Below are 26,757 nucleotides of genomic sequence, written 5' to 3' on the forward strand. Positions count from 1 at the left end.
GACGACGATGATGATGCCGCTGCTGCCGCTGCAGCCGCCGCCGTCTTAGATGTGGACTTAAGCGACGTAGATGAAGCCACTGTATGATGATGATGATGATGGTTGTGTAGATGCTGTGGCGACTGATGCTGATGATTGTGGTGGTGGTGATGAAGATGATTGCAACTTTTATCGCTGTCGCTGTTGGCGCTACCGCCGCCACAGCAACCACCCGCTGTTAGCGACTTTTGACAGCAATTGTTGCCGTTGTAGTTATTTTGGTTTTGTTGCTGAAAATGTGGCGCAAGTCTTGTCGGCGTTGAAAGTGGCGACGATACGGTGCTGGCCGAGGGTGAGCTTAAAGCACTGCTTAAGCCACTGACACAGCCATCGCTGATGGCGTGTATGGGTGAGGCACGCGGGTCGCTGGTGTAGTAATCACTGCTGATGTTGCTGTTGTGAGGCAGCCGGCTACTACAACTAGCTGCTGTTCGACTAAAGCGATGCTGCAAGTAATCCGGCTCATCCACGGAAGTGGCGTCTTGTTGCTCTGACTGTTGTTGTGATGAGGCAGCAACGCCTGCAGCTGACCACCGCAACGACGACGACGACGACGTACAGTCTACACAGTCTTTGGTGTTTCTTGATCGACTATTTGCATTTCGTATGTAAACATCATCCTCATCGTCACAATTGAGATCGATATCATCGATATACGCTAACACCATCCGATCTTCCATATCGACACCATCGGCGTTATAGGCGAATTTGTTGTCCAGCACATCCACATTTTGTGTGTCATGCGTTTTGGGCATAAAAGTTCGCATTGGGGATGAACGTGAATACGCGTCCTGCTCCGCTGCGCTGGCGGCGCCGGCGCCGGCGCCACTTGAATTTGTCTTATCTACTGTGGCATTGGAAATTAGTTTGGGGGCATTTTTCGTTGCCGCAGATTTACTCGCGGAAGTTGTAGACTTACTCGGTGTACTATGCCCGCTGTCTAGCCCCGCACCGACAGAGTGATGCCGCCTATGATGCGCGTGTGATTTGCTTGAGTTCTGTCGCGCTGCAAGCTCGGCGCGTTGCAATTGTTCGACCGCCAAGTCAGGATGCGCGGAGAACTTCGTAGACATAGCTTTTTTTAGTTTTGGGATTTTTTGGGATTTTAGTGAGGGGTTTTTTTTTTGTTTCACAGGTTTAAGGTTTTCTAGAGTAGTTTTGTAGTGGATATTAAAGTTTTCCACTTGAATTTACCAAAAGTAATGTTTTTCGTTTACAGCGACTGATGTAGCACATTTTGTACTGTTTTGCACATTAATTTGCTTTCGAAAGTTTCAATCTGCAAAGAAAAGATAAAAAATTAAAATTTTAGTAAAAAATGGAAGCAAATCACAAAAATGTATAAAAATACGTATTTTAAATTTTTACTAAAAACTTGTTAGCAATTAAAAATTAAGGTATTTCAGATTTGACTTACTTACTAACTCTAACTCTTCAGACCTAGTTTGTACAAATATTGTTAGTAGATATGTATGTACTAGTATTTTTAGGACTAATATTTTTAGTAATAATATCGTTAGCACAAATTTTTAGTACAACTGTTTTTAGTACTAATATTTGTACTACTATTATTATTAGTACCGTAGTTTTAGTACCAATATTATAGTGCATGCTAATATCTTTAGTTTAGTACTAATATTTTTAGTATACATTTTTTTAGTACTCACATGTTTAGTACTACTAATTTTAGTGATGCTTTTTCAGTACTGGTATTTTTAGTTAGTACTACTGTTTTTATTACTAATATTTTTAGCTTAGCAATTTTTAGTACTGATATTTGTAGTACAAATGTTTGTGCCACTAATATTTTTAGAAATATTTTCAGGACTAATATTAAAGGTACAAATATTTTTAGTACAAAAATTTTTAGTACTAAAATTTGTAGAAGTAGTAACAAATTAAGTAATACTATTTTTAGTATTAATACTTTTTAGTAGTAATATGTTCTATACTATTATTTTTAGTAATAATTTTTATGAACGTTTTTATGTATAATCAGAACTATTTTGTCGGAAACATGTGTAGTACTTTTTAACGCTATATTTCAAGTACTAAAAGTTGATTCTGAGAGCCACATTCAGCAATCAATTTGTAGAACTTCAGGTTCATGGTATTTCATCAAAAAATTTTGTAAAAGGGTTTAAGGAAGCGCGAATTTTTTATGGGTTTAAGGACAATACAAAATTTACTTTTAGGTAATATTTGTTACCTTTTAATTTTTAGTACCCAAACTTATCAAACATTTGATGTACCCGTACACTGATCAAGAAAGGAATCACGGATGAGCGAAAGAACTTGCCTCGTACTGAATCTCTATATCGAATTTCGATGCGAATTACGTTAGATATTGAATGCTGCGATTCCGACCTGTTCTAAGCAATGAGGCGGATGTATATTAAAGCAGTGAATAAAGCTTCAGACTTTTCACTAGGCTGCCATAGAATGGAATGCAGCCTGAGCATAACTTACACAGCTAAGCCCAAAATCACCCAGTTGAGAAACATAACATAATTTGACGTAATTCACAACAGTATATTGTAGCAAGCTAGATTCATATCATTCAATCAATAACTTCCGACATACCTAACATTTGCATATCCCATTTTAACCGGCTCATCTAACTCCCATCTTTCTTTAGTCCAATAACGTTAAAATTGTCAGTTTCATAGGCCTATAGATGAGATGGACGAGAACACTTAGTGGATTCAATGATTTGGAAATAGAAAGTCAGCCCATTATTGCGCTGATAAAACGAGATTTCCGCAGGAGCTTTCGATGGATCACCTCCAAGAGCTTAAACAATTATCAAATGCACTCTGATCACAGGTGCGAAGGAGCCACAAGCGGTTCCTTTTTTAGGAAATCAAGTAGCCTAGTAAGTAGACCTAAGTTGTAGTGGCCACTTCTCGTGAAACTAAATCTTTCAAATCTCGCTCAACAAACAATGGAAACCTTCGAAATAAACATGACACTGGCGCGTGCCTGAAATTTTCTAGAAATAGTGGTTCAAAAGTAGATATGGCAGAATGCAAAAAACCACACAAAAAATCCGAGCGGGAAAGTGCAATGACCCAATCGAAAGAGACTTAAACGTGTGAGCAACAGTACTGTACTGCACAAAAACACAGATTTCTTCACGGCAACCAAGGATGCCTCCTGCGAAACAGCAACAAGGATTCCAGCTTGCGAAGAAATAAATTAGTGCATATGTATCTATATATGTATGTATGTATGTAGGTACATAAATAGCCATGCAGCGTGTGTAACTTCAGCAAATTTACGGAGCTAAGCCACCAACTGCCGTCGTTAAGCAAATGCAATTTGAATCGTATCCGAAAAAATTTTTGTTTTTTTTTCTCAATTCCTTGTTTTTTTCGGTAAATAGGGAAGTGCATATGAAGAAAATTGTGTATTTGGTTATACGAAGCCGGGGGAAAAAAAATAAACGCTGAAGCATAAAATACAAAGCGCATACGACATAAGGTTCGTAAGAAATAAGAGTAACAACAACAAAAACATATTTTTAGGGTCCCACCTGTCAAAAACACTCAACAAGACATACAAACTCGCTCAAGTACCAGCCAACGAACCAAAACACATGACGCGCTTTAAAGTGGAAATACAGTGGTGGAAATAATTATAGCCACACCACATTTTGACAAGTTTTAACATGTTATTATTATTTTTTTTGTTATTTAATTTTGATTACTTTTTTTATAAAAAATATAGTTCATTCTTGAACAAAACCCGTGCAAATCCAAGTTTCAAACTTTCTGCAATATTTAGAAAAAAAAATCAGCAAACTTTAGTAAAAAAATTTTAATTAGATTTTCTAGAAAAAAGAATAAAGTACAAGTTTCAAATGGCTAAAAATTACCATTAATATTTTTGATTTTTTTTTTTGTCGAAGATGTAACGGTTTTCTTTCATATAAAAATATATTGTGTGTATTCGTCATATGGCAGCAAATGGGATAAAAAAAATCTAAAAAAACCCAATTTTTTAGCCATTTGAAACTTGTACTTTATTCAATGGGCTACAATATGCAGTTTTCTAGGAAATCTGATTAAAAAAACTCGAAAATTTTTACGAAACAAAATAACCAAAAATAACAACAACAAAAATAAAAATATGTTAAAACTTGTGAAAACGTAGTGCGGCTATAATTATTTCCATCACTGTATGCAGACCGTAAAGACTGCAGCAAATGGAAGTCAAAGTTGGCGAGCATTGTGTAGAGGAACTACCGAAATTTGAAATTTTCAAAAAATATGCGGCATTTCGAACTAAATAATTTAAAAAGACAAGCGAATGAGACGGACCGACCAAAACGACGGCGGGCGGCCTGATTGAGGTACGCGACCAGTACGGCCGCCGAACGAACACAAGCAGAAAACGAAGAAAAGTAATGAAACATTTCTTTTTTCTGCTAACTGGATGAACTCCATTAACAAGGTGGTGGCGTTGCTGATGGTACCGATGATGGTGCACTCACAAACTGCATACTTGAAGGTGCATACTTGAAGGTACATACGAGTATTTTTAGTTAGGCACAACATGGGTACTTATGCGTCTGCGCAACAGCCGAGCGAGCGAACCTAATGAAATGAGTTCAACAGCAGAAGCGGCAGTGGCAGTGGCAGCACCAGCAGGCAGCAGGCAACAGGCAGTCATTCAGTCAGCGTGCAACAACAAGCACAACACTGCAAACAAAAACAAGTAAGAAAGTCTAAGTTCGGGCGGAACCGAACATTAAATACCCGGCGCAAGTATTAAATATNACATCACTAATAAAACCCAACATAAGCAAGTGAGTTTGTAGCAAGTAAGCAACAGCAACAGCAGGCAATCGTAACACTGTACAGCACTTGGCCGGGTATTGGACAAAACCAACTGTTTCATAATTTAAAAATTAGTTTCTCCGTTTTTCGAAGTTAGCCGCCGAAACCGAGATATGGGCCTTCGATGATCGAAATTGGAACTTTGGTAAAAAAAAAAATGTTTTAAATTACTACATGTAAACAACTAAAAATAAATAAAAATATAGAATATAGGAATTTTTTTGTGCAAACTTATATTACAGGTGCTATAAAAAATCAAAAAAGTCAAAAATCAGTCAAGAATTTTTTGAAATATATTTTTAATTTTTCGAACATCTGACCTTTGACCCCTCTGATTAAAATAAGAGCAAAAGGCGGGCCACGTCTATATTTTTACTTTTCTAGTGGTTTACATACAATAATTAAAAATCACTTTTTACCACAGGTCNTTTTTAATTTTTCGAACATCTGACCTTTGACCCCTCTGATTAAAATAAGAGCAAAAGGCGGGCCACGTCTATATGTTTACTTTTCTAGTGGTTTACATACAATAATTAAAAATCACTTTTTACCACAGGTCCAATTTCGAACTTCGAAGGCCCATATCTCAATTTCGGCGGCTAACTTCGAAAAACGGAGAAACCACTTTTTTCCATACATATGAGTCAATCTCTTAAAAAAAAATTGGTTTGCTCCAATACCCAGAAAAAAAGTTGATTTTGCCGTATAGTGTAATAACAACCACCACTACCTACATACATGTGAGTGCTCGTTAAACATAAACAACAACAACAACAAAAAGGAGAGCAATAACATAACCGAAAACAATAAAAACATTAGTGGCAGTGACAGCAGCAGCAGCAGCAGCAGATGTTTTTCCACCAGCCGGTCGTCGGGCGGCTCCAGCGGCTCATCACTTCTTCAGCACCACCGTCAACATCATCGTCCAAGCACCAGTAAAGCGAACGATGTCGTTGTGCTCCAGCAGAAATGCAGTTGGGAATTTATGAACCATAACGTCCATTCAACAGTCCAACACACGCAACGCCACGCCACTGCTGCTGCTGTTGCTGCTCTTCATCGTTACCGCCGCCAAAGCAGCAGAAAATGGTAGGAGCAGTGGCAGTGGCAGCGGCGGTGGCGAGTTGCTGACAATAATGTGGCAGACATTCGAATTGCACGCAAATGACCAGGAGAAGTATAAAGAAGAAGTAATGTTAATAGGAATGGTACAAAGAGTGTTGGCAAATATTAAATCCATTATCTTGATTGGATTTTAGGGTTAGTCTGGAATGGTTGGTGCAAGATGTATGCAATTTCGCTATCTTTGACTTAAATTTCGCCTGGTAATAGAAATAAGGCACGATTAAGAAGTAAATGCATAAAACATAAATAAAAAATAAAATTAAGTCAAAGGGGAATAATTACAAAATATCAAAAAAAAAAAATAAATCTATAAAATATTCCAAAAAATTATAAAAAATTAAAGGTTACAACGAATTATCATTAAAAAAATTAAATAAGGAAATTAAAAGATTCCAAACTAAAAAAATGAGTGAATAAAAAAATATGTACATCTGTATATCGTCGTTTAAAGTACAAAATCGCGTTGTCATTGTCATTCTGCAAAACCGCGTAACTAACATTTGTTGGCAAAAATTGGATTTGCTCACACCAGCTCTTGGCTCAATCCTTATCCATTCGTACTAAAATATACTAGCGAGAAATGCGCTCGCTGCACCATTTTGAAATATGAGTGCTTTTACCCTCTAGAAAATAATTTATGCAACTTCACACAAGCGGTTTTGCATTATCTTGATACGCGGTTTTGTACTTTAAACGACGATATGTACTAAATCAAAAATGGTTACAAAAACATAAATTAAAAACCATACATATATTAAAATAAATAAAAAAAAATATTAATGAATTCAAAAAATTTAAGAAAAACTGAAACCAAGTTTAAAATAAATGTAGAGATAAAAACATTTAATATATTTAAAACAAATAAAACGAAGGGGGAAAAAGGAAAAAAATAAAATAAAATAATGTGAGTTTAAAAAACTTACAAAACGAATTACTATAAAAACAAATTTAGATATAAAAAAAATTTAAATATAAAAATATTTAAAAATAAAAAAAATCTATGTAAATAAAAAATATGTATGTAGATATAATAATATAATAAAACAAATTAAAGAAATAAAAAAGGCAATGAAAATTAAGAAAAAACTTGGAAAAAAATTTTAAGATAAAATTAAGGATAAAAAATTTAACCAAAATTAAAAAAAAAAAATTTAAATTACTTTTTTTTGTTTAATATTTAACAAATGAAGAAATTGCAAACAGATTTGAAAAAAATTGGGGACATTAAAGATGTTGTCTCTGTGATACCACATGATTTTGAACTTATTCGATAAATGCAGGAAGCACATCACGAAGTTACTAAGACGGCTAATAGCAATTCCCAAAGTTCCTCAGGTATGGTTATAAAGTGTTATCCAAGATACTTCAAGCTGGACAGCCTAATAGAAAGAGTGTTGAAGCGATCCCAACTCGTCATCGTGCCAACTGCGGCAGCAAACAACGCCCACCGCAAGCAAAGCTGTTCCTTCGAAATTATAAGGTCCTTATACCGGCCTCATTCAATGCTAGGCCAGAAGGACACTGCAATTGCGGTTCTTTTAGTTTTTGCCCAAAAACGCCCAGCATTCGCTGAGCTGACGTAAGACAAATCTATCTAAGGATGCAGCAATCGCGCTCCAATGGCAACCACTTTTGCCCAAAAAACGCTAAAAAGTCTGGAAGCCTGAACTTAATGCTTATGCTTATGGCAGAAGGCACCCACCAGCCCTTCCATAAAGCTTAGAGCCATCCGAGAAAAAGTTCACTACTTCATCCTTCGAGCCATCTCGTCCCGCCCAATTGTCTCTTGGGCAATGTGTGTAGAAAAAAAGATGCTTGAGATTTAAAAACGCACGGATCCGTGTAATCAGCGACGAAATCGGAACTTTCAAACATTTTTAGAATGTCCAATCGTTGAGCTTGTAAGGTAGTATCCTGAGCCTGATTGCATCCCTTGATGTGGTAGTTTTGCCTGCTATGTCAATAAGGATTATGTCCAGCATGGCGTTAAGCGCCAGATAGGGAATGATCCACAATGAACTGCTAATACCAATGAACGCAGCGGCTGTATTCGCTCTACTTGTCTAACTATGTAGTATAGCTCCCTAGAACGAATTCTACCAGACAAGAGTTCCATAAAGCATAATATAGGTTTAGCTATAGTTTCATGACGCTAAAATATTACTTTGGGACTTATTCAGGAGGGCGTACAAGATCCCTAGCTCCACTCTTCGCTCGATTGGAGGTGTTGACTGCAGCTTACCGACCGGGTCAAGTATATGTGACTAGTACCTGATAGGAATCCTAAATGTTGAAAGTGAAAAAGTGAGAAAGGCATCAAAGCCTTATCTTGGTGCAGGGGAGCTTTTGGTACTAATATAACCTATATATAATACCGCCCATCGATTTTGTGGCCAGCATACTTACAACTACAAAAAAAACTTTATTTCCATAAAAGTTTAGGCGGATCCATTGAATGCGGAAGAATCAGTATCAAAGGCAAGAGAAGGTTTATAGCCATTAAAAATTTGGCAGCCAAAAAGTGAAATGAAATACTTTCAAAAAAATATTCAATGCATCTGAGTGCGCCGCAAAGATGGCATGACTTCGACTGCAAAAACAAAAACTAATCTAAGCATGCGATATGAAAATCTGCTGCTGGCTAGACGAGTCTGGTTAATAAAAATTCAAATTAAAGCAATTCACTTTCATTTAAGAAGGTGCAAACCAATTAAATAAATAATAGTGAGAAAAAACCTAAATACACTTAAGCTAAAGAAAATGCATTTGATCAAAAAATTAAAGCAAAATAAAACAACAAATTCGGTGCCACAAAAAATACCCCAAAAAGCCAGTGGTAACTTATGCATCGAAAGTGCCACGCGGTGCCAACCGCAGGCAGTGAATTTCAGCTGAATAATTTAATAAATAAATGCAACGTTTCGAGGCAAATAAAATTCGATTGTATTTTGGCTAACAGCACGAAAAAAAACTAAATATTTTGAAAAAAAGGGAAATGAAAATATAGCCGCAAAGGCTTAACGGCGACGACGGCGTCAAGTGCATAGCAGAGCTGGCTGGATAGGCGAAAACGCCTCATGTGGCGTCGATGTTGTTGCAAATTAAAGCGCAGTTGGAGAGCACATCAAAAGGAGTGCTTGTTGGCCCCCTGCAAGCTGGTAAAAATCAAAAAGCGGGTAGGATTTTCCGAATAAGCGAGCAGTCGGAAGACACTGCTCGACGCTGTTCTCATTCTGCAGCAGCAGAAAGGCTAATAAATTTCACTGAAAACCGAGGCCATAAATGTCAGCAGAGGACAGAAGTGTACTCGGACACACTCACTCAAACACATAGACGTACATACATGAAGGCGCACCCACCGAAAGTGACTACGACGATTTTATTGCCTCCAACAATCCAGGCGTGCAAATTTAATTACATAATCCAGACGCTTTTATGTGCTGGCGCTGGCTGCCACTGTCGTCGCTGCTCGACAAACAAATCCTCGAAAGTGCAAATGTCCAACTTGACAGCGTGAACTCGTTGGAAATGCATTTAAATGGCGAATAAATAGTACTCGTATTAATGTGGCGAGAGAAAGCAATGGAAATGGGCAATAAAAATGGACAGTAATAGTGACAGTTGGTTGGTGTGATTGTTGTTATTTGACAGAAAGGATTTTAGAGTCGTTGCAGGACAGAAGGAAATTGTATTTAGTTTCATGTAGTTTGAAGGAACACCGATTCCAAAAGACCGTACATACCACCTTGCAAGCAAAAAAATAAAAATAAATAAGGCCATACAGCCCTGAGGCTTAAGTATGTTTGCAAGGCAGTTTCGAAAAAAACTTTCTGGCTGAACCTAATTTTCGTTTTTTAAATTTTTTCGGTGATACCTACATTCGCCAATTTTTTTTTATACATAATTCTACTGGAATAATCTAAATACTTCCTTAACAAAAGTTTCATGATTTACGACATTAGGGAGGTACGTTAGCGTGATAAGAACTGAGATCTGGTGGGTGGTATTTGAAGCCAATGAACTTTGGAACAAAAAAAATCTCCACGAGACAAGAAGTTCGATATATCATACTTTAAGATCCCACTGTAAATGCCGAAGAAATAGCAAACAAATTGTAAAGGCAAAAAAAGACAAATCCGAAATTGACGTCGAATCGAAATACATACTTCCTTAGAAAAAGTTTAATGATTTATGGTGAGCTTCAGTTTGCTAACATTAAGGTGGTCCATTTGGGAGATAAGAACTGAGGTCTTATGGATAAATATCAGTTAGAGCGGAGTACTTGAGGTCAATGAAATTTGTATCCTCGAGACAAGAACGTCAAATTATCGTACTTTAAGATCCGACTGTAAATCCCGAAGATTTGATGAAAAATTAAAAAAAAAAATTTAAATTGCCCTGCAAAAATTACTTCAGATTCATAGGTGTACGGCGAACTTTTTTTTATAAGGTCTACAGTGCATAGGTAAATACTTCGATGAGTAGAAGAATAACTAAGAGATGAAAAGCGGAGGTAAGGTTAGGATAAAATGGCTGCGTCCAATAATGACAGCTCACTTAAATTACTAAATTATCTGATATTCGTGTTACTATTAAGAAAAAAATGATCGGGAAAAGAAGGGGAGAAGGGGGAGGTTGAAAGGTATCGCCTAAGGGTTTGGGTAGAAAAACGCTGCGTGCTCACAAAAAAGATTCGTAAGCGGCTGATCTTTAATATTTTATTCTCGAAAGCACCGCGTGGGTGAAAGGGATGAGCAAAGCAAAGTGTTCGGGCAAGATGGAATAAGAACTTCCAAAAGATACCTAACTGCGCCCACTGGGCCTAAATGAGCCTCTCTCCTCCACTGGATGCCTCAGCGCTTGTCGATTGCCACTCTTAAACAACATAAGCCTACTGATGCCTTCTCTACTCTTTTCTTGAACTCGGCTTTCAGTTTACTATAAATGATAAAGGCCAGAACGCGAATAGAAAGCTAGCGATTGAGGAAGGTTGAAAGGTTGCGATTTTATAGATCCTTTTAAAAAGAACAAACCATATTTTGTCAGGGCTTACACCTGAAATGAAATGCGACTTTCCTCCAATGCCTACAGCCTATCGCTGTCGGCAACGATCCAAAGCGGTGGAAGAAAACCTTATTTGTAGAGTACCCTTACTCACTTTTATCTGGACGATAGATCTTAAATAACCTGAGTTCCATTAAGGAGGTATGCGCCTAGTATTCGAATGAAGGATCCTCATTCAAATGTAAGCTTTGAACTTCGCTAAAATTTGCATAAATTTAAAATATTTTTAAGTAAAACAATAAAATAAATGTTATCATTCAGCCAGCGCTTTACGGTTAATGAACGCCGGAGTTATAAAAAAGAACAACAGGCTGAATTTATACTGAACTACTACTTGAGCGTTAAACCCAATTACGAAAGGCCAGTTCTACAACAAATATGCGCACTAACTACTGCTGTAGCACAACAAACGAACGAGTCAATAAAACAAAACTTGTAACAGCGAGTTCAGTGGTGAGTTAAAAGAATGTTGCTGATGGCCGCGAAGAAGCCACTGGAGCATAACGACGGCAAGCACCGCTGCGCTGGGAACAACGACGAGCCAGACCAAGCCAAGTCAAACAAACCCAAGTCGAGCCAAATGGTCAGCAAGCAGCTTAGCAAAGGAAATAAGTAAAATAGAAATCGAACGGGGGTATGTACGTACGTACAACTAACGTAGGTACGTCCTTCTGCCCATATGGCGTCTTTAGGGAATTCAAAAAGAGAAAACGAAAAGAAGCAGCGTTAACAAGAATGCAATTGCTTGGCCAGCCGTTGGTCGATGTGGACAAAAAAAAACAATAATAATTAAAAATGCGAAATGCGCAAACGTGTTGGCAGCGCTTCAAACAAGGCCAAGGAAGGGCGATGCGAAAAAGGACATTGCAACAGTGTCCTCTTGTGTTTGGTCAAACACAAATATGGCAAGCAAAATAACAGAAATATTTAAAAAGGTTAGCAGTAAAAGCATGCGGAGTCTGTCTCGACTGGCGTCGGTTTTGCTATCATCTCCTTCAACCGTTCACGGCTGTCTACCGCCTGACGCGTTTTCTCTGGCGCGCTCATGTTCGAAGTCACGCCAACGCAGCGGAACGCAAGCAATTCCTGTTTTTTTTTGTCAACTTTANAAGTCAAAGGATTTTTTTTTGTTTTTAGTTTTTGTTGACTGCCGTCTGGCTTCCCTGCCTCGGCAAGTGGAACGTGCTTAACGTCTGAAACGTGAAATTTATGTGCTCACACTATAACTAATAGGAGAATGCGCGGGCACACATACCGACCGGCAAACACACATAACACACACACCGAAACGAATGTCCTGCTGATGCCTCTGACCGAACCAAACCGAAACTGGTTCAATGTGCATCCATATGTTACGCTTTACGTGTAAATTTAGTAGTTTGTCGCTTGTGAATGACGACGTATGAGGTAAAAAAGAATGTTTGTAGGTAGGTATGTAGTGGCAGGTATATGGTAAGGTAGAAATACAGCGGTGTCTACAATATTTTTTTTCTTCTTAATTTTGAAATTTTCGTTGGTAAGTGAAATTTATTTTTTTCGCTCTAAGCAATGAGATAAGCAAATGTTAGCGCCTGTTGTCTTGTCCTGCTGTTTTCTTGTTATCCCCTTTGTTGGCTCGTTACCTTACCTGTGTGTGTGTGGCCATTTGGTATCGCTGCAAGCCGATTGGCGAAAAGACTGTTGCAATTTGTTTAGGTCAACAAATTGGTTTTTTTTTTTGCATGTAATTGCATTGTCTTTGTATAGGGTTCTTCTATGAATTTCCCAGCAAGAAGTGGACTCATGCTGAGGCAAAGAAAATTTCTAGGCAACATACTTTCGCAGGAAATATGTTCCATTTGATAGCCGGCAGTGCGAAATTAGCACGTTTTTAGTATTGTTTGATGAGAAAGAGGCTTGATATGATATCTTGTTTGTTTTATTTGGGATACTGGAAGTAGGTTTCTAAGAGTACAAATAGAAAATAGTCCCAACTAATTAATTTTGGTATAAAGTTTAGATCTCGATTAAGAGACGCAAACTCTTTGAGAATTTGATAGTTTCGTTTTCTGGGTTTTTTCTAATTTTTTAAAGACGCTGTTTTATGTTTCCACCAATTTAACAAGCTCGACAAAAAAAATTGGTACATGGGTTGTACGTGTTTTCTGAGGTCAGAAGAAATGATCAACTTTTTCAATTCCAACTTCCGATTCGGCCACCCACAATCTATGATACATAAATGTATTTTTTTTTCTTACTTTTAAGTGTGTAATTAGAACAGCCCCTGAAAGCTAACGCCCCGCGAAAACCAGTCAGTTTTATAAAAGAATTTGTGACATTTCGAACTCATTCCCTTTCAACAGTTACGGCAAAATCCGTCCGTATATCGGATATTCGTGAATATGAAAAGAGTTCGGATATTCGTATACCCGGTAATTATGCGCTCTCTTGAATCTCTTTTGTAAATGCCCTGCACTATGTAGAAGCAGGCTGCGTCATCTGGGTTCACCGTTCCTGGCCGACCTTAGGGAGGGGGGAGGCGGCAGGCACTTTCGCCACACACATTTTTTTTCATTATCCTAAAGGTTTTAAAACCTACCTACAAAAAATGGAGTACAGACTGGAAATGAGCAAATGGTTTTGACTGGCGCTGTACGTTTTTTCTACATTTCATAGTAGGTCTGCTAGGGAAACCTGATGAGCACTGGACAGAAAGGTAACGATCACACTATGCATCCACTTATTCAGCCATTCTAAGCTCATCTTTCCCAGTTTATTGTAGAGCACTCAAAATACATACATAAATGTCTGGACTGTTTTTAAAATGGAATTAATGGAAGGACCTTTTCTCTTATCCTAGACAGATTTCTCTAGGAAACTGTGAACGCACTTTTTACCCTGACCTAACTTCGAGCCAATTCAGGCGGGACAAACAAGTTTTCTCATTAAAAGAACATCATCGAGAAGCCCATCATAGTATTTTGGCGCAGAAAGCTTTTAACATTGTGGCATAGCTGATCAAATCCAACCGATTAGAATGTAAGGTGGCATATCAAAAATTAAATCAAAAACAGTCACAACGCAAAATATCCCAAATGTTCAGGAGAGGTACAAACCTATTGATGCTGCACAAGCAGTGGCGGATCAAGCGGGGGGGTTTTGGGAGTTAAACTACGTGTCAGTCAGTGGCGGACCCACGGGGGGTTTTTTAATGCATAGGCGCCATATTATACATACATATGCGCCATATTAAAACACCCCCCGTGGGTCCGCCACTGACTGACACGTAGTTTAACCCCCAAAACCCCCCGCTGGATCCGCCACTGTGCACAAGCAAAACAAAATCCAGCTAAATATAATTTTTCCAGTTACAGAAGATAGTGTTGAAGAAAATATTTTAAGAGACATTAAAAATATGGTCTGTGAACTAATTCCATTAATATTAAACTGATATGTATTGAATAAATTTACCTGATCTCTTTGAATACACACTTACATACACATGTACACAAGTAGTAGTATGTAGAGGTAGTTCTTCATTTGAACTCAACAAGGAAACGGTCCTAACAAACTGTCTTTCTGCCACTAGAAATCTTAAAGTGTCATCTTCTACTGCCTCCTTACACATGAAGCAGCCTCTCCAGCATTCAACCACTTCCTCACTTCCCATTTGACAATTAAACAATTAAACAATGTGCGTATGTATGCGCCCTCAACAGCTATTCAAACATCAGAAAGATGAGTACACAAACAAAAAATGCAAGAAGTAAGAAAACACCCTTGTTCCTAGTTAATACATAGTAGCGCTGCAGTAGCGCAGAGAGCAGGTTTCTTTTCGCTCATATGCACTTCTGAAGAATCTGTGTGCATGCGAAGCGGAGAACACATTCTGGATAATTCTTGAAATTCAAAGGTTGTTTTTTTTTTTTATTTCCTTTTTTAATTTGAAATTTCCACCGCCAGTATTTTTCCATTCGGAATTCCTTCCGTTGCATTTTTCACAGCCATTCAGCGACCTAAGATAAAAGTACGTACGTACGCGTGCTTGCATTTTTCGGCATTCCTTTTTTTTTTGGTTTCTTCTGCACTTCAGCAAATAATCTCAATTTTCATTTTTCACCTACAACTTGGTTGCTTATTGTGGCTGTCACCTGAAACGCTGCAGCAGCTGTCAGTCCTCCCTGCACCGTTCTGCTCTACAAGCAACCGCTCGCAGCACATACTTACATACATACATCCATGTCTATCAACTAATTTCAATTGCATTTCCGTGTCATTGCATTCCAACCGGATGGGTGAGTGAGCGAGTGAATGAGTGAGGGCCACCGGCAGCTACCCTCAACCACCAGCTCAAAATACACACCAATTCGAAAAGGTGCAATTTGTGCATTCGCATTCTATTGCTCGCTCGCTCGCACGCACATTTTACCTGCCAGACGCCGCGCCACAGTTGCCATGGCAAATAAATAAATCCTCTATGAAATCACTTTAGCATCTTTCATGGGATTGGATTGTCGGTGGCGGCGGCGGCAACGGCGACGGTCCTCCATCATCCATCTTCGATTAAATGCGAAGCAGCGCAGGTAGGTAGGCATCAAGCAAAGCCGAAAATTGTTTATTTATTTCTTGTTCTTGCTGCAATCGTCGTCGTCGAATCCTGATTAAGTAAATTATTATGCCGCCCAATTTTTTTCTTCCAGCATTCCTTTGCCGCTTTGTTGACCGCTAGCCGACGTTGCCGGTCCTCAGCGTACATATGTCGTGTCAAACACCTTGTGCGTGTATGCGCTTGTCGGCTGATATCTGTTGCTTTTATGCGCCTCGCTGGATTTTGTTATTGAGTTCTTGCATCGTCACATGTAATGAAATGTTTCACTTTTTTTTGCCCTTTTCAGCTTCAGCGCTGTACTTCTCTCCTATTCTCCTTGGCTCGAAGTGCATCTGTTTCTTGGTTTGTTATTAGAAGAAATTAAAACCGAGCCGCCGCCGCCATCAGTCGGCTGGTCATGTTTATTTATTAACGGGTAGTTGTGGCCGGTGTTGTTCCCGACTTAATCGCTTTGCTTGTTTGATTGGGTTGCTGCGCATGCGCAACAGGCCAACACCAACCACTATGCTCTTATGCGCGCATGTATGAGATATGGGGTATTATTTAGTGGTCTACTGCGCTGCACTCACTAATCAGCTGCCATAATTGCTTTGTTTGTTTGCCGCTGACATTGTTGCATTTTCGTCCAGTGTTGTTTGTATTTTTTTGCCCAGATTTTTAAATATTCCATAAGATAACTGATTTCCTTGTGTTTTTAAATTCTTCGAAATGGCTAAGTATTGTTTTCGATAATATTCCTGTTTAACTTTCAGCACTCTATTACAAATTAAAAAATATTTTTTCATATCAATGACTATTTCGGTGTCTGAAATCAGGTCCTAACCTGTAGAAATGTATCTAGTTTTTACGCTGGCTTTTTCAGTACAGACGACTAAAATGCACTTGAGATATGGATAGAAGATTTCCCAACTTTTTTCAACGGCAACACCAGCTTGACTTAGAATCTAGACCAATATATGGGCACGAACTCCATTAATCGAACTTCCGTTGACCTTGCCAAGTTGGTAAAAAAATTACCCTAAACACCTGAGTTGTTCTGACGGGAAACGGGATAAAATATTATGGATCGATCCTTACTTTTCTTCATACCGGTAACTTCTTTAGAAACGAATTGGATGTCCCAATCGACGAACCATTAATGATGCAAACTCAATGCCTTATGGGGTGGCAGTAAGAACACATTTCTACAGATTTGTTTGTAAGTTCGTTTCTTGCTAAACCTCGGCCGCGTGGGTTTTCACTGTCCTCCCGTAAATTCTTAACTTCTTCTCTGTGGATCACTTATTTGCGAACCAAATATGGCAGCGGTGATCCAGATCAACTCGGGAATTAACTGCAGTTGAACCGGATTAAGTCCGAATTAATCCGGATCAACGCTGCCGTCTGTTTTGGAAAAATTATTTTTTGTCCCGTATTCGGCTCGCATAAATATGGTCACCGTAACTATTACGCAAGTTTTCCGAATGCGCTTTAGTGAGCAAAGCGGTCGAAGTTTTTTTTTTAAGTGAAAAAGGCCTGGCGTATTTCTGCATATGCCTCTGCATTTATACTGGCGCAGGACTTAGTTTAATGGCAGCTCAAACCAGAGTCGCTGAGGACAAAGATATTTTGAAAAAACCAGAAGCCTATAGCTTAATTAAGATCCCACTTTCTCAGAATACTTTCAAAGATATTAGTTTTTAGGTTCAATCAAATGCAATGTCTGCTAAGTTTATCAAATACTTTATTCATTCCTCCTTTAGCCAAGCCAAAAGTCGTTCCACTTCAATCCTCAACACTTTGTAGCATTGAACTAGGGGTCTATCGGGAGGTTGGAAGAATCCAATGCGGTTCAACTATGGCACACGACGCCATCTGTACGAGCTGCGAGAGTAGTTCGTGCCCATCATTATGGCGTTTAAACTGCAAACTGCAAACTACAACTGCATCGGCAACTGCTACAACATTACTGGTCTAGTTTTTTCCCCCGTCCCTAATTCAGTTCGAAACGCTTCAGTTGCCGCATGGCCGGGACAGGAGTACAAAAACCACGATTGAAGTGATAATATTCGTAGAATGAACGCATATAAGAGGTAAGTAACTATGTACATACATATGTATGAAGTAGAAAAGCTATTGTTGTAGCTAGACGAGTAATTCAGTAACATTCTCTGCTGCAGCGTGGTTTACTAAAAACAAGTTGAGGCTCATTTGTACTCTACATACAATATAAATTTCAACAGCGCCAACGGATGATTATTTGTACGTCTGCATTGTGGTTATGTTTCTTGTGGCAAGGTTTGGGGCGAGCGGGTGGACGGCTGGTCGTAAAGTTGGTATCGAGACTTCGGTGTTGGTGGAGTTGGACAAACAAGCAGCAAGTAACTTTATGGGCTTTGTTGGTAAAGCAGCAAAGAATGCAGCTACAATGGCAAAGAATGGAGTAGATAGAATACCAGAGAATTTTAATAACAAACAAGCACCGTAGAAAAGATAAAGAAAAACCAAAAAAAAAAAAGGTAAGGAAAAATAGTTGTTACCCACCCAGTGGGGTAGGCGGCAACGCAGTGGGAAGTTGAGGCGCTTGAACCACCTGGAAAAAGGAATGTCTTACCACTAAATGCAACCACCACACACATGTGAATGTGGAAATGCTTTGCTTTGCTATTGTAATAGCGATAAGCACACAGCCACTACCAACAACAGCAAAGCACAATCCTCACTATTCATTGAGCGAACGTACAAAAACGACCAGCCACAGTTATGCAGACGACTCTTGGAAAGACTTTTGAAGAATCTCGTGGTGCAACAAAACGACGATAAACACAGCGAAGTGGAAGCATGAAAGAATGAAATAATCAAGTTAGACTTAAAAACATACAAGATGCTCGAAATGCCACGGCAAACCGTATTTGGTTTAAGCCATAAGTCAAGTCCAGGCAGCAGTGCCGCTGGACGAGGAGGTAAGGAGAGGGCGACGTATGTATGTATGTATGTACAATAGAATGGGCTGGAAATGGCTATAGCAAGTTATTAAATGAAAAGAAATGCGGCGGCAGCAAAGAAAAAGTGGATTTATGAATGTTGTTTGCCTTACCAAGCTGCATATATGTACACTGGCGGCAGAAATATTAGACTCTTTGTACTGTTAAGAATTTTGGCTGTATTTATTTAGTTTATTTTATGTTTAATAGTTTTTTATAAAAGCCTAGGTAGTTAGTTATGCAAGAAACATCATGTAAATCTGCTTTTCAAACTATGAATAAAAATTATAAAAATTCGACAAATTTTCATCAAATTTTTAAAGTTTTTATTCGGAATTTTTAAGAAGATTTTTGGCAATTATTCCATGGTTTGTTTTATGTTTAATATTTTTTTTATAAAAGCCTAGGTAGTTATGCAAGAAACATCATGTAAATCTGCTTTTCAAACTATGAACAAAAATTATAAAAATTCGACAAATTTTCACCAAATTTTACAACTTTTTATTTTGAATTTTTAGAAACATTTTTGGTATGCAATTTTGTAGCCCATTCAATTTAAGTATAATAAAATGGAAGTTTGAATTTGCTACAATATACCGTTGATTTTTAAGAATTTTTTTTTTGCCGACGGTGTCACGCATTTTTTCCCCTACAAAGTGTACTCTACAATTTTTTTATATGGAAGAGAATGCCTAGCATCGTCAACAAAAAAATTTTCACAAATCAACGGTATTTTTTAGCCACTTAAAACTAAAATTGAATGGGTTACAATACTGCATACCAAAAATTGTTCTACAAATTCTGAATAAAAAGTTGGAAAATTTGGTGAACAATTGTCGAATTTTCATAAAGTTTGAAAAGTGGATTTATATATGACATATGAAACATAAAATAAACCATGGAATAATAGCCAAAACTCCTCAAAGTAAGGCGAGTCTATTATTTCTGCCACCACTGTATGTATGTATGTATCCACATGTGAGTGTATTTGTGTGCAACAAGCAATAAAGTAACTTTGAACATTACTTGTTATACATACATATCTATGCTCGCGTGTGAATGTGGCTGTTTGTCCGTCTGTCAGTCTGTTTGTTCGACGATTAAAAATGTAGCAAGCAAACACAAACACACATTAAGTGCAGTGCATTCATCATTCATAAGAAATATTTGCTGTATTTCCACTTAATTTTTTATTTTTAATTTTTTATTTTTTATTTATGAGTACTAACTTTATTTTAGTTCCAATGTTTGTGTTTTTAAGTCGTTGATGACCGCGAAGGCAGCGCAGCGATATTACCTTCACAAGTCATAATAGATTCTTTCACTGCAAATACATAGTTATTGCATTGAAAGCTTGCAGCAGGGCGAACCTACATAAATACATACATATATATGTACTTTTAGATTATACTTAGTATGTTAAGCTATTTGAGACCTTGCCAGGTATTTGCCAAAAAGTTAAAATCAATTTAAACGAAGAATTTGAATGTCGGTATAAAACGAGAGGTTCCAGAAAGCTTTATTTCAGAAATATTTTTAAAGGGAGCTGCTACCTGTTTAGAAATTCAAAATAAATTTTGTTAACAAGTTAAAATCAATTTAATAAGTTAAACGCAAAATTTTTATAACGGTATAAAACGCGAGGTTTCAGAAAGTTTTATTTCACAAATATTTTAAAAGGGGCTGTTTAGAAATTTAAAATTTAGTTAACCAGTTCAATGAAATATTTGGATATGGGCGTTCAACGAAAGCATTACAAGAGAGCTTGCGTTTTTAAATATTGTTGAAAAGGGATGCCACCATTTCAAAATTTTAAAATAAATTTAAATATATTAGAAATAAAAATATTTTAATATAGGTTTCAAATGAGAAAGGTTTTAAGAAAGCTGAATCTATTTCAAAAATATTTTTGACATGCATTGCCAGCAGTTAGGAGTCTAAAATCAATTTAATTGACAAGCTAAATGAGATCCTAGTAGACAATGTTATAAATCCAAAAGTTTGTGAGCGAGTGTATGAGCGTGTAAGTAAACTCGGTATAGAGATAGCTAACGACCTTGATAAGCATAGGGCATATTTTTTAAGGGTTGCCACCTGCTTAAAAAGTTACATTCACAATGTGAATGGCAAACGAAGGAGATGAAAAAAAAGCTTTATTACAAAATCCATTTAACAGAAATGCCACTAATTTAAAAAATTCAATGAAATTTCATTAATAAGTTAAATATAGATACTATTACAATGTGGGTGGTCAAAGAAAGCAGTTTAAGAAAGCTTTTTTTTTAAGAGGGTTGCCACCTGTTAAAAAGTCAAATCCCATATTTTCAAATATTTTCAAAAAATTATGTCAAAAGATCCAAAAGAATTTTTAAAATGGGGTGCCCTTTAAAAATCTTATTCAATTTAATCAATATGGATGTTAAACGAAACAGGTTAGAAAAAGGCTTATTTCGAAATATTTGTAAGAGGGCAGCCACCTATTTAAACATTAAATTCAATTTAATGAAAAATTATAATAAGGCTGACAAACGTAAAATGTTTAAGCTGTCTCCACACCAAATGTGAGCAGGGATGGCGAAAAATCGTTCGACAACACATGTTATCGTTATCAAATGTTTATGAAAGTTTTATTGCAACAGTTTCGAAATCAAATTAAATGTCAATGAATATTTGCAAAATGGAAATCTTTCGTCTTTACAGCAAAAATTTTTCGCCCAAATTTCAATTTAACAATTCTGTTTAAGCTAAATGAGGTAAATGAGATTGATATGAAGCAAAAAGAGTTTGTTAATGATTTTGTTCAGACACAACTTTTAAAAGTATTTCAAGGACTAGCTACGAAATGTAAGTTTTTCCATAGGATCGACCCAACCATGTAAAATATAAGATTGCTGACTATAGCAGACGATTATGGCCTTCGTAACATGCCATCGGATGGCAGAGGAGCCCATACATAGGGCGGTGTACTCTTATTAAGTTTGGCAGTGGACTCCCAAGCAACAGAAATGCAAAACTTCGACCGCGCTCAAGCTTATGCGGATGGTCAAGTCATGTGCACTAGGATCAGGGAATTCTCTTAGAGAGGTAGATTTAACTGAAAATGTAACTGGTACAAAGACAACGGTTTTTCAATTGAGGCCGAACTTGGTTGCAAAATGGACAAAGCTTGAAATAATATAGACACCAGGACACTGCCGTGCTCAAAGCAATGAAATAGCTGATGAATTGGCAGAGTGCTCCAAAGAACCGCGCGCTAATTGAAACTTTCGGGGATCATATGAATAAGGAAAAATAACCAAATGTTTTCTAAAAGGGCAAGGCAGGGTAGTGGCGAGATTCCTAATCAGGCAGGGAAGAAGTGAGCTATGAGCCCAGATATTACTGATTACGGATACAATCGGCGACAAAATATGTACATACATATGATCACCCACTGCGTTCAACTTACTTGGGGGATCTGAACCTGTGTGGTTTCGCTGGGCACTCAGGCAAATATAGGTATTGGGTTTTTCAGACTGTCACAAATCTAGAAAAGAAGCGGTTACAAAAGTGTTTGACGATAATTTTGAGGATCTCTTCGAATATTTGTGGACACAAATCACAACAGGCTTTAAATGATCGACTACTAAGCACAGTGAGTACAAGTTCTAGACGATAGAGTAGTTAATTCAATGCTCGAGTTCTGAGATATTGGTTTCAGATCCGATAACACGGATAAACGACACGTTGTCGAGGAGTTTGTAACAATCATCGGTACTCTTTTAGATTTTATTTCGTTGGTCAAAAAGGATTAAGCGGTTGGATCGGCAATCAAGAAAAAGAAGAAAAAAATTAATGGCAGTTTCTGCCATTGGAAGCTTTTCTTAACAAAATCAAGTACCCTTTTTGCGCCAAATCCAATCGAATCTGTCGATTTGTGAGGTAGCTAACTGGCTACAAATTAAATGAGTTTGTGTTTTCACACAAAATTAAATAATTTGGGTATTAGAGCTTATTGACTCATGCCGGATTCAAACATTAAATGAAAGCAAACTGCAAGTAGCTTATTTGAAAAAAAAATGGTTAGATTAATCGTTTTGTACTTACAGTTAGATTTAATGGATTTTTAAAATGCAGGCGAATTTGATGCGCTTGCTTCATGATGATTTTTCTCTACATTGGTGTTTTTTTTTTGGGGCAAGCTTATTCAAAGAATTGCCGTTAGTGCAAGCAATGAAATATTCCCACAACTGTTGCCACCCAAGAGAGCAAATAAAATTAATTGTTTTACAAATGGTTGCATGGGAAATATTTAATTTTCTGCGTCTGTGGAAAAATAACCGCGGCAAATTGCTTCACTCCGATTTTTACAAGGCGCCTGGGAGACTTTTTGGTACAACATTTGTGTGTAAGAAGAATTTAAGACTAAAAATCAGTACAAAAAAAAATTTTTCTGAACACACAAAGTGCAGAGCTTTTATGAATGTATGTAGTTCGAAAGTTGCTTTACAAATAGATATTTTCCTGGAAAAAATTTGTGTAAGTTGGAATTTTTAATTTGGAAAATGTCGAAATTAAACATTAAACAGGAAATGTTAGCTGTTCCATTTATGTTCAATACCACTTTCTATATTAAAATTCACACATTCACATGCATATATTTGCTGTCATGGCAATGTTTATATAGCAATATATTTTAACCACAAACATACAAATTTACACATTTACATACATATGTATATGTATTATACTCCAGTCAATATTTATAAAACCAAACACTCAAATAAAACCGATTGATATTTTTAAAAGCAAATATGCGGCATAGACCACTGACTGCAACACTGGGAGCGAGTAAAGGGTAGTGGCAAGAGGGGCGAACAAATTATGAAATGAGCGCAATTGGAATAAAAACCACACACACTTACATATGTATGATAGTACTATGTATGTATATATCGAACATCAATAAATGTCAATAGGAGCAAATGTGAGCGATAAAACGAAAATGAATGCAATAAACGAAATTGAAATTGACGGGGTTAAATGAGGAGGCAACTGCCGGTTAAAGCAAAATGAGGGACAGCAAGCAAAGCATGGCCACACGACAAATGCCACACGGTAGATGGCCATAAAGTGGCAGAACCGTGTCGACAACAGGCCTGCCAACTTGGCTCAAACCTTGTCATTTTGGGCGCTATTTTACTTGAAATGACACCTAGTTTTTCAATCTGGTAGAAGGTGCCAAAATAGTACTTTTGAAAAATAGTAATATTTCAATACAGTTTTGTATAATCATCTACTACTTTTTCATCAACCAAATTTTTTTAGTTTCCAAAGTTTATATAACTGGTTCATCTTTTTTTGCTATTGCACTTTGGTGCCAGAAATGTGGTTGCTAAATGGGAAGGAAATATATACATAATCTTATTTCGATTAAAAATAATGGCACTTTTTTATCCTCAATATGGCAGCACATAGCTAAGGATGGTTGGCAGCACTGTTGGCTACCCTACACAACGACGCGTTGGCTTGCTTTATTATTGACTTGCCAGCGAATAGCGAATTTACGCGCTTGGCAATCGACTATAAAAGAAGGTTTGTTAGCAATGGCTACAGTAGGAGCTGCATAAACAGCAACATAAAAAGAGCACAGCTCAAGCAAGGGTTAAACACCTGCCATCGTTGATGGTGCCACAAATTGTGTGCGCATGTGTGTGTGTGTGTGCATGCTACATTTTACATTGCGTAATGCGATCAATGCAATCAAATCGAATGAGGGAAGTAAACTTAAACTACAACAATAGCAATCTACATTGAAGAGAAATAAAAAAAAAAATGAAAATTCAAAGTTCTGTTGTGGCAGCAGAGTTCCTACCTTCATTTAGTCGGTCAGTGATTCGTGACTTTGTTGCTTTATATTTAGTACTTAAGTTGGTACACTAACTGTTCTCCCCCTTCCATTTTAGCGCGTAAATGCGTACATTTTTATAACATTATCGCTGTTGTACATCTCTCACTGACATGCTTTATGCCATTCGTCGTTCGATTTGGATTAACGTGGCTAAAATCTGCGATAAAAAATTGCAGTAAGTATGAGGAAGAGTTCAAAGTGCTTCGAAATGTAGGGAAGTTTGTATGATGAAGGCATAAAAAATAGCAGAGGGATTAAACTTGTAAATTTTGGCACGCGACCAGGGTGGTGGCACGTAAGCATTTACAGCAAGTATGTACATTAGGGTGGTACTTAAATGAAGGAAGCAAATTTTTCCATCAGATTTCACAAGCATCAACCCCTACGTCGATGCTACTATAGTCGAAGATATCACATACAATTTCGATCCAGACTGCAATCGGTTAAAGCGTGGCGCACAGGGGGCAAGGTTCAGATTACGTTATGAAAACATCTTAACCGACTCCAATCGGGACCAAAATTTATATGTGATATCTTCGACTACGGCAGTATTGATTTTAGGTATGAGTTGGCAAAAAAAAATAATTTTAATTTTTTGAGTCTCTGTAAAGGAATTTGAACTTCGACCCCTGTGCGATACGCATAAACTTCTCCAATCGCGACCAAAATTTTTAAGTGATATCTGTGACCATAGTATTATCGATTGAAGGGATGAGACTGAAAAAAAATCCGGTCATTTGATTTTTTAAGGACCACCCTAATTTACATATATAAACTTTTTAGGCTTTGATTGGTATTTTGCTAGCTCAGGAGCGAGAATAATTGGATATGGGCAACATTTAAGAAATGAGGTACTAAAAATATGTCAGTTTAGTAACACTCATACCCGGAAATGGATTGCAATTTTAACGGTACAAAATACATATGTTGGATGTTATAACGGGTGATTTTTTAAGAGCTTGATAACTTTTTTTTTAAAAAAAACGCATAAAATTTGCAAAATCTCATCGGTCCTTTATTTGAAACGTTAGATTGGTCCATGACATTTACTTTTTGAAGATAATTTCATTTAAATGTTGACCGCGGCTGCGTCTTAGGTGGTCCATTCGGAAAGTCCAATTTTGGGCAACTTTTTCGAGCATTTCGGCCGGAATAGCCCGAATTTCTTCGGAAATGTTGTCTTCCAAAGCTGGAATAGTTGCTGGCTTATTTCTGTAGACTTTAGACTTGACGTAGCCCCACAAAAAATAGTCTAAAGGCGTCAAATCGCATGATCTTGGTGGCCAACTTACCGGTCCATTTCTTGAGATGAATTGTTCTCCGAAGTTTTCCCTCAAAATGGCCATAGAATCGCGAGCTGTGTGGCATGTAGCGCCATCTTGTTGAAACCACATGTCAACCAAGTTCAGTTCTTCCATTTTTGGCAACAAAAAGTTTGTTAGCATCGAACGATAGCGATCGCCATTCACCGTAACGTTGCGTCCAACAGCATCTTTGAAAAAATACGGTCCAATGATTCCACCAGCGTACAAACCACACCAAACAGTGCATTTTTCGGGATGCATGGGCAGTTCTTGAACGGCTTCTGGTTGCTCTTCACTCCAAATGCGGCAATTTTGCTTATTTACGAAGCCATTCAACCAGAAATGAGCCTCATCGCTGAACAAAATTTGTCGATAAAAAAGCGGATTTTCTGCCAACTTTTCTAGGGCCCATTCACTGAAAATTCGACGTTGTGGCAGATCGTTCGGCTTCAGTTCTTGCACGAGCTGTATTTTATACGGTTTTACACCAAGATCTTTGCGTAAAATCTTCCATGTGGTCGAATAACACAAACCCAATTGCTGCGAACGGCGACGAATCGACATTTCACGGTCTTCAGCAACACTCTCAGAAACAGACGCAATATTCTCTTCTGTACGCACTGTACGCATTCGTGTGGTTGGTTTAATGTCCAATAAAGTAAACTGAGTGCGAAACTTGGTCACAATCGCATTAATTGTTTGCTCACTTGGTCGATTATGTAGACCATAAATCGGACGTAAAGCGCGAAACACATTTCGAACCGAACACTGATTTTGGTAATAAAATTCAATGATTTGCAAGCGTTGCTCGTTAGTAAGTCTATTCATGATGAAATGTCAAAGCATACTGAGCATCTTTCTCTTTGACACCATGTCTGAAATCCCACGTGATCTGTCAAATACTAATGCATGAAAATCCTAACCTCAAAAAAATCACCCGTTA

At 37.6% G+C, this 26,757-nt stretch overlaps 1 protein-coding gene across 1 annotated transcript in view; it reads right to left on the reverse strand.

Annotated features, from left to right (window-relative positions):
* Positions 1-3: 3 nt before the first annotated feature.
* The window catches only part of LOC108368098 (protein Star-like), a gene marked incomplete at its 3' end in the record, with an annotated part of 58,096 nt that continues 31,342 nt past the window's right edge, over positions 4-26,757 (reverse strand). Inside the window, exon 3 of the mRNA XM_017622862.1 lies at positions 4-1,318. Within this exon, the coding sequence (XP_017478351.1) occupies positions 4-1,112 (1,109 nt within the window). The remainder of the gene's footprint in view (positions 1,319-26,757) is intronic.

This window comes from Rhagoletis zephyria, unplaced genomic scaffold (genome assembly GCF_001687245.7).
Source record: "Rhagoletis zephyria isolate East Lansing unplaced genomic scaffold, Rhagoletis_zephyria_1.1 Rzeph_scaffold_02952, whole genome shotgun sequence".
Taxonomy (NCBI): Eukaryota; Metazoa; Arthropoda; class Insecta; order Diptera; family Tephritidae; genus Rhagoletis; species Rhagoletis zephyria.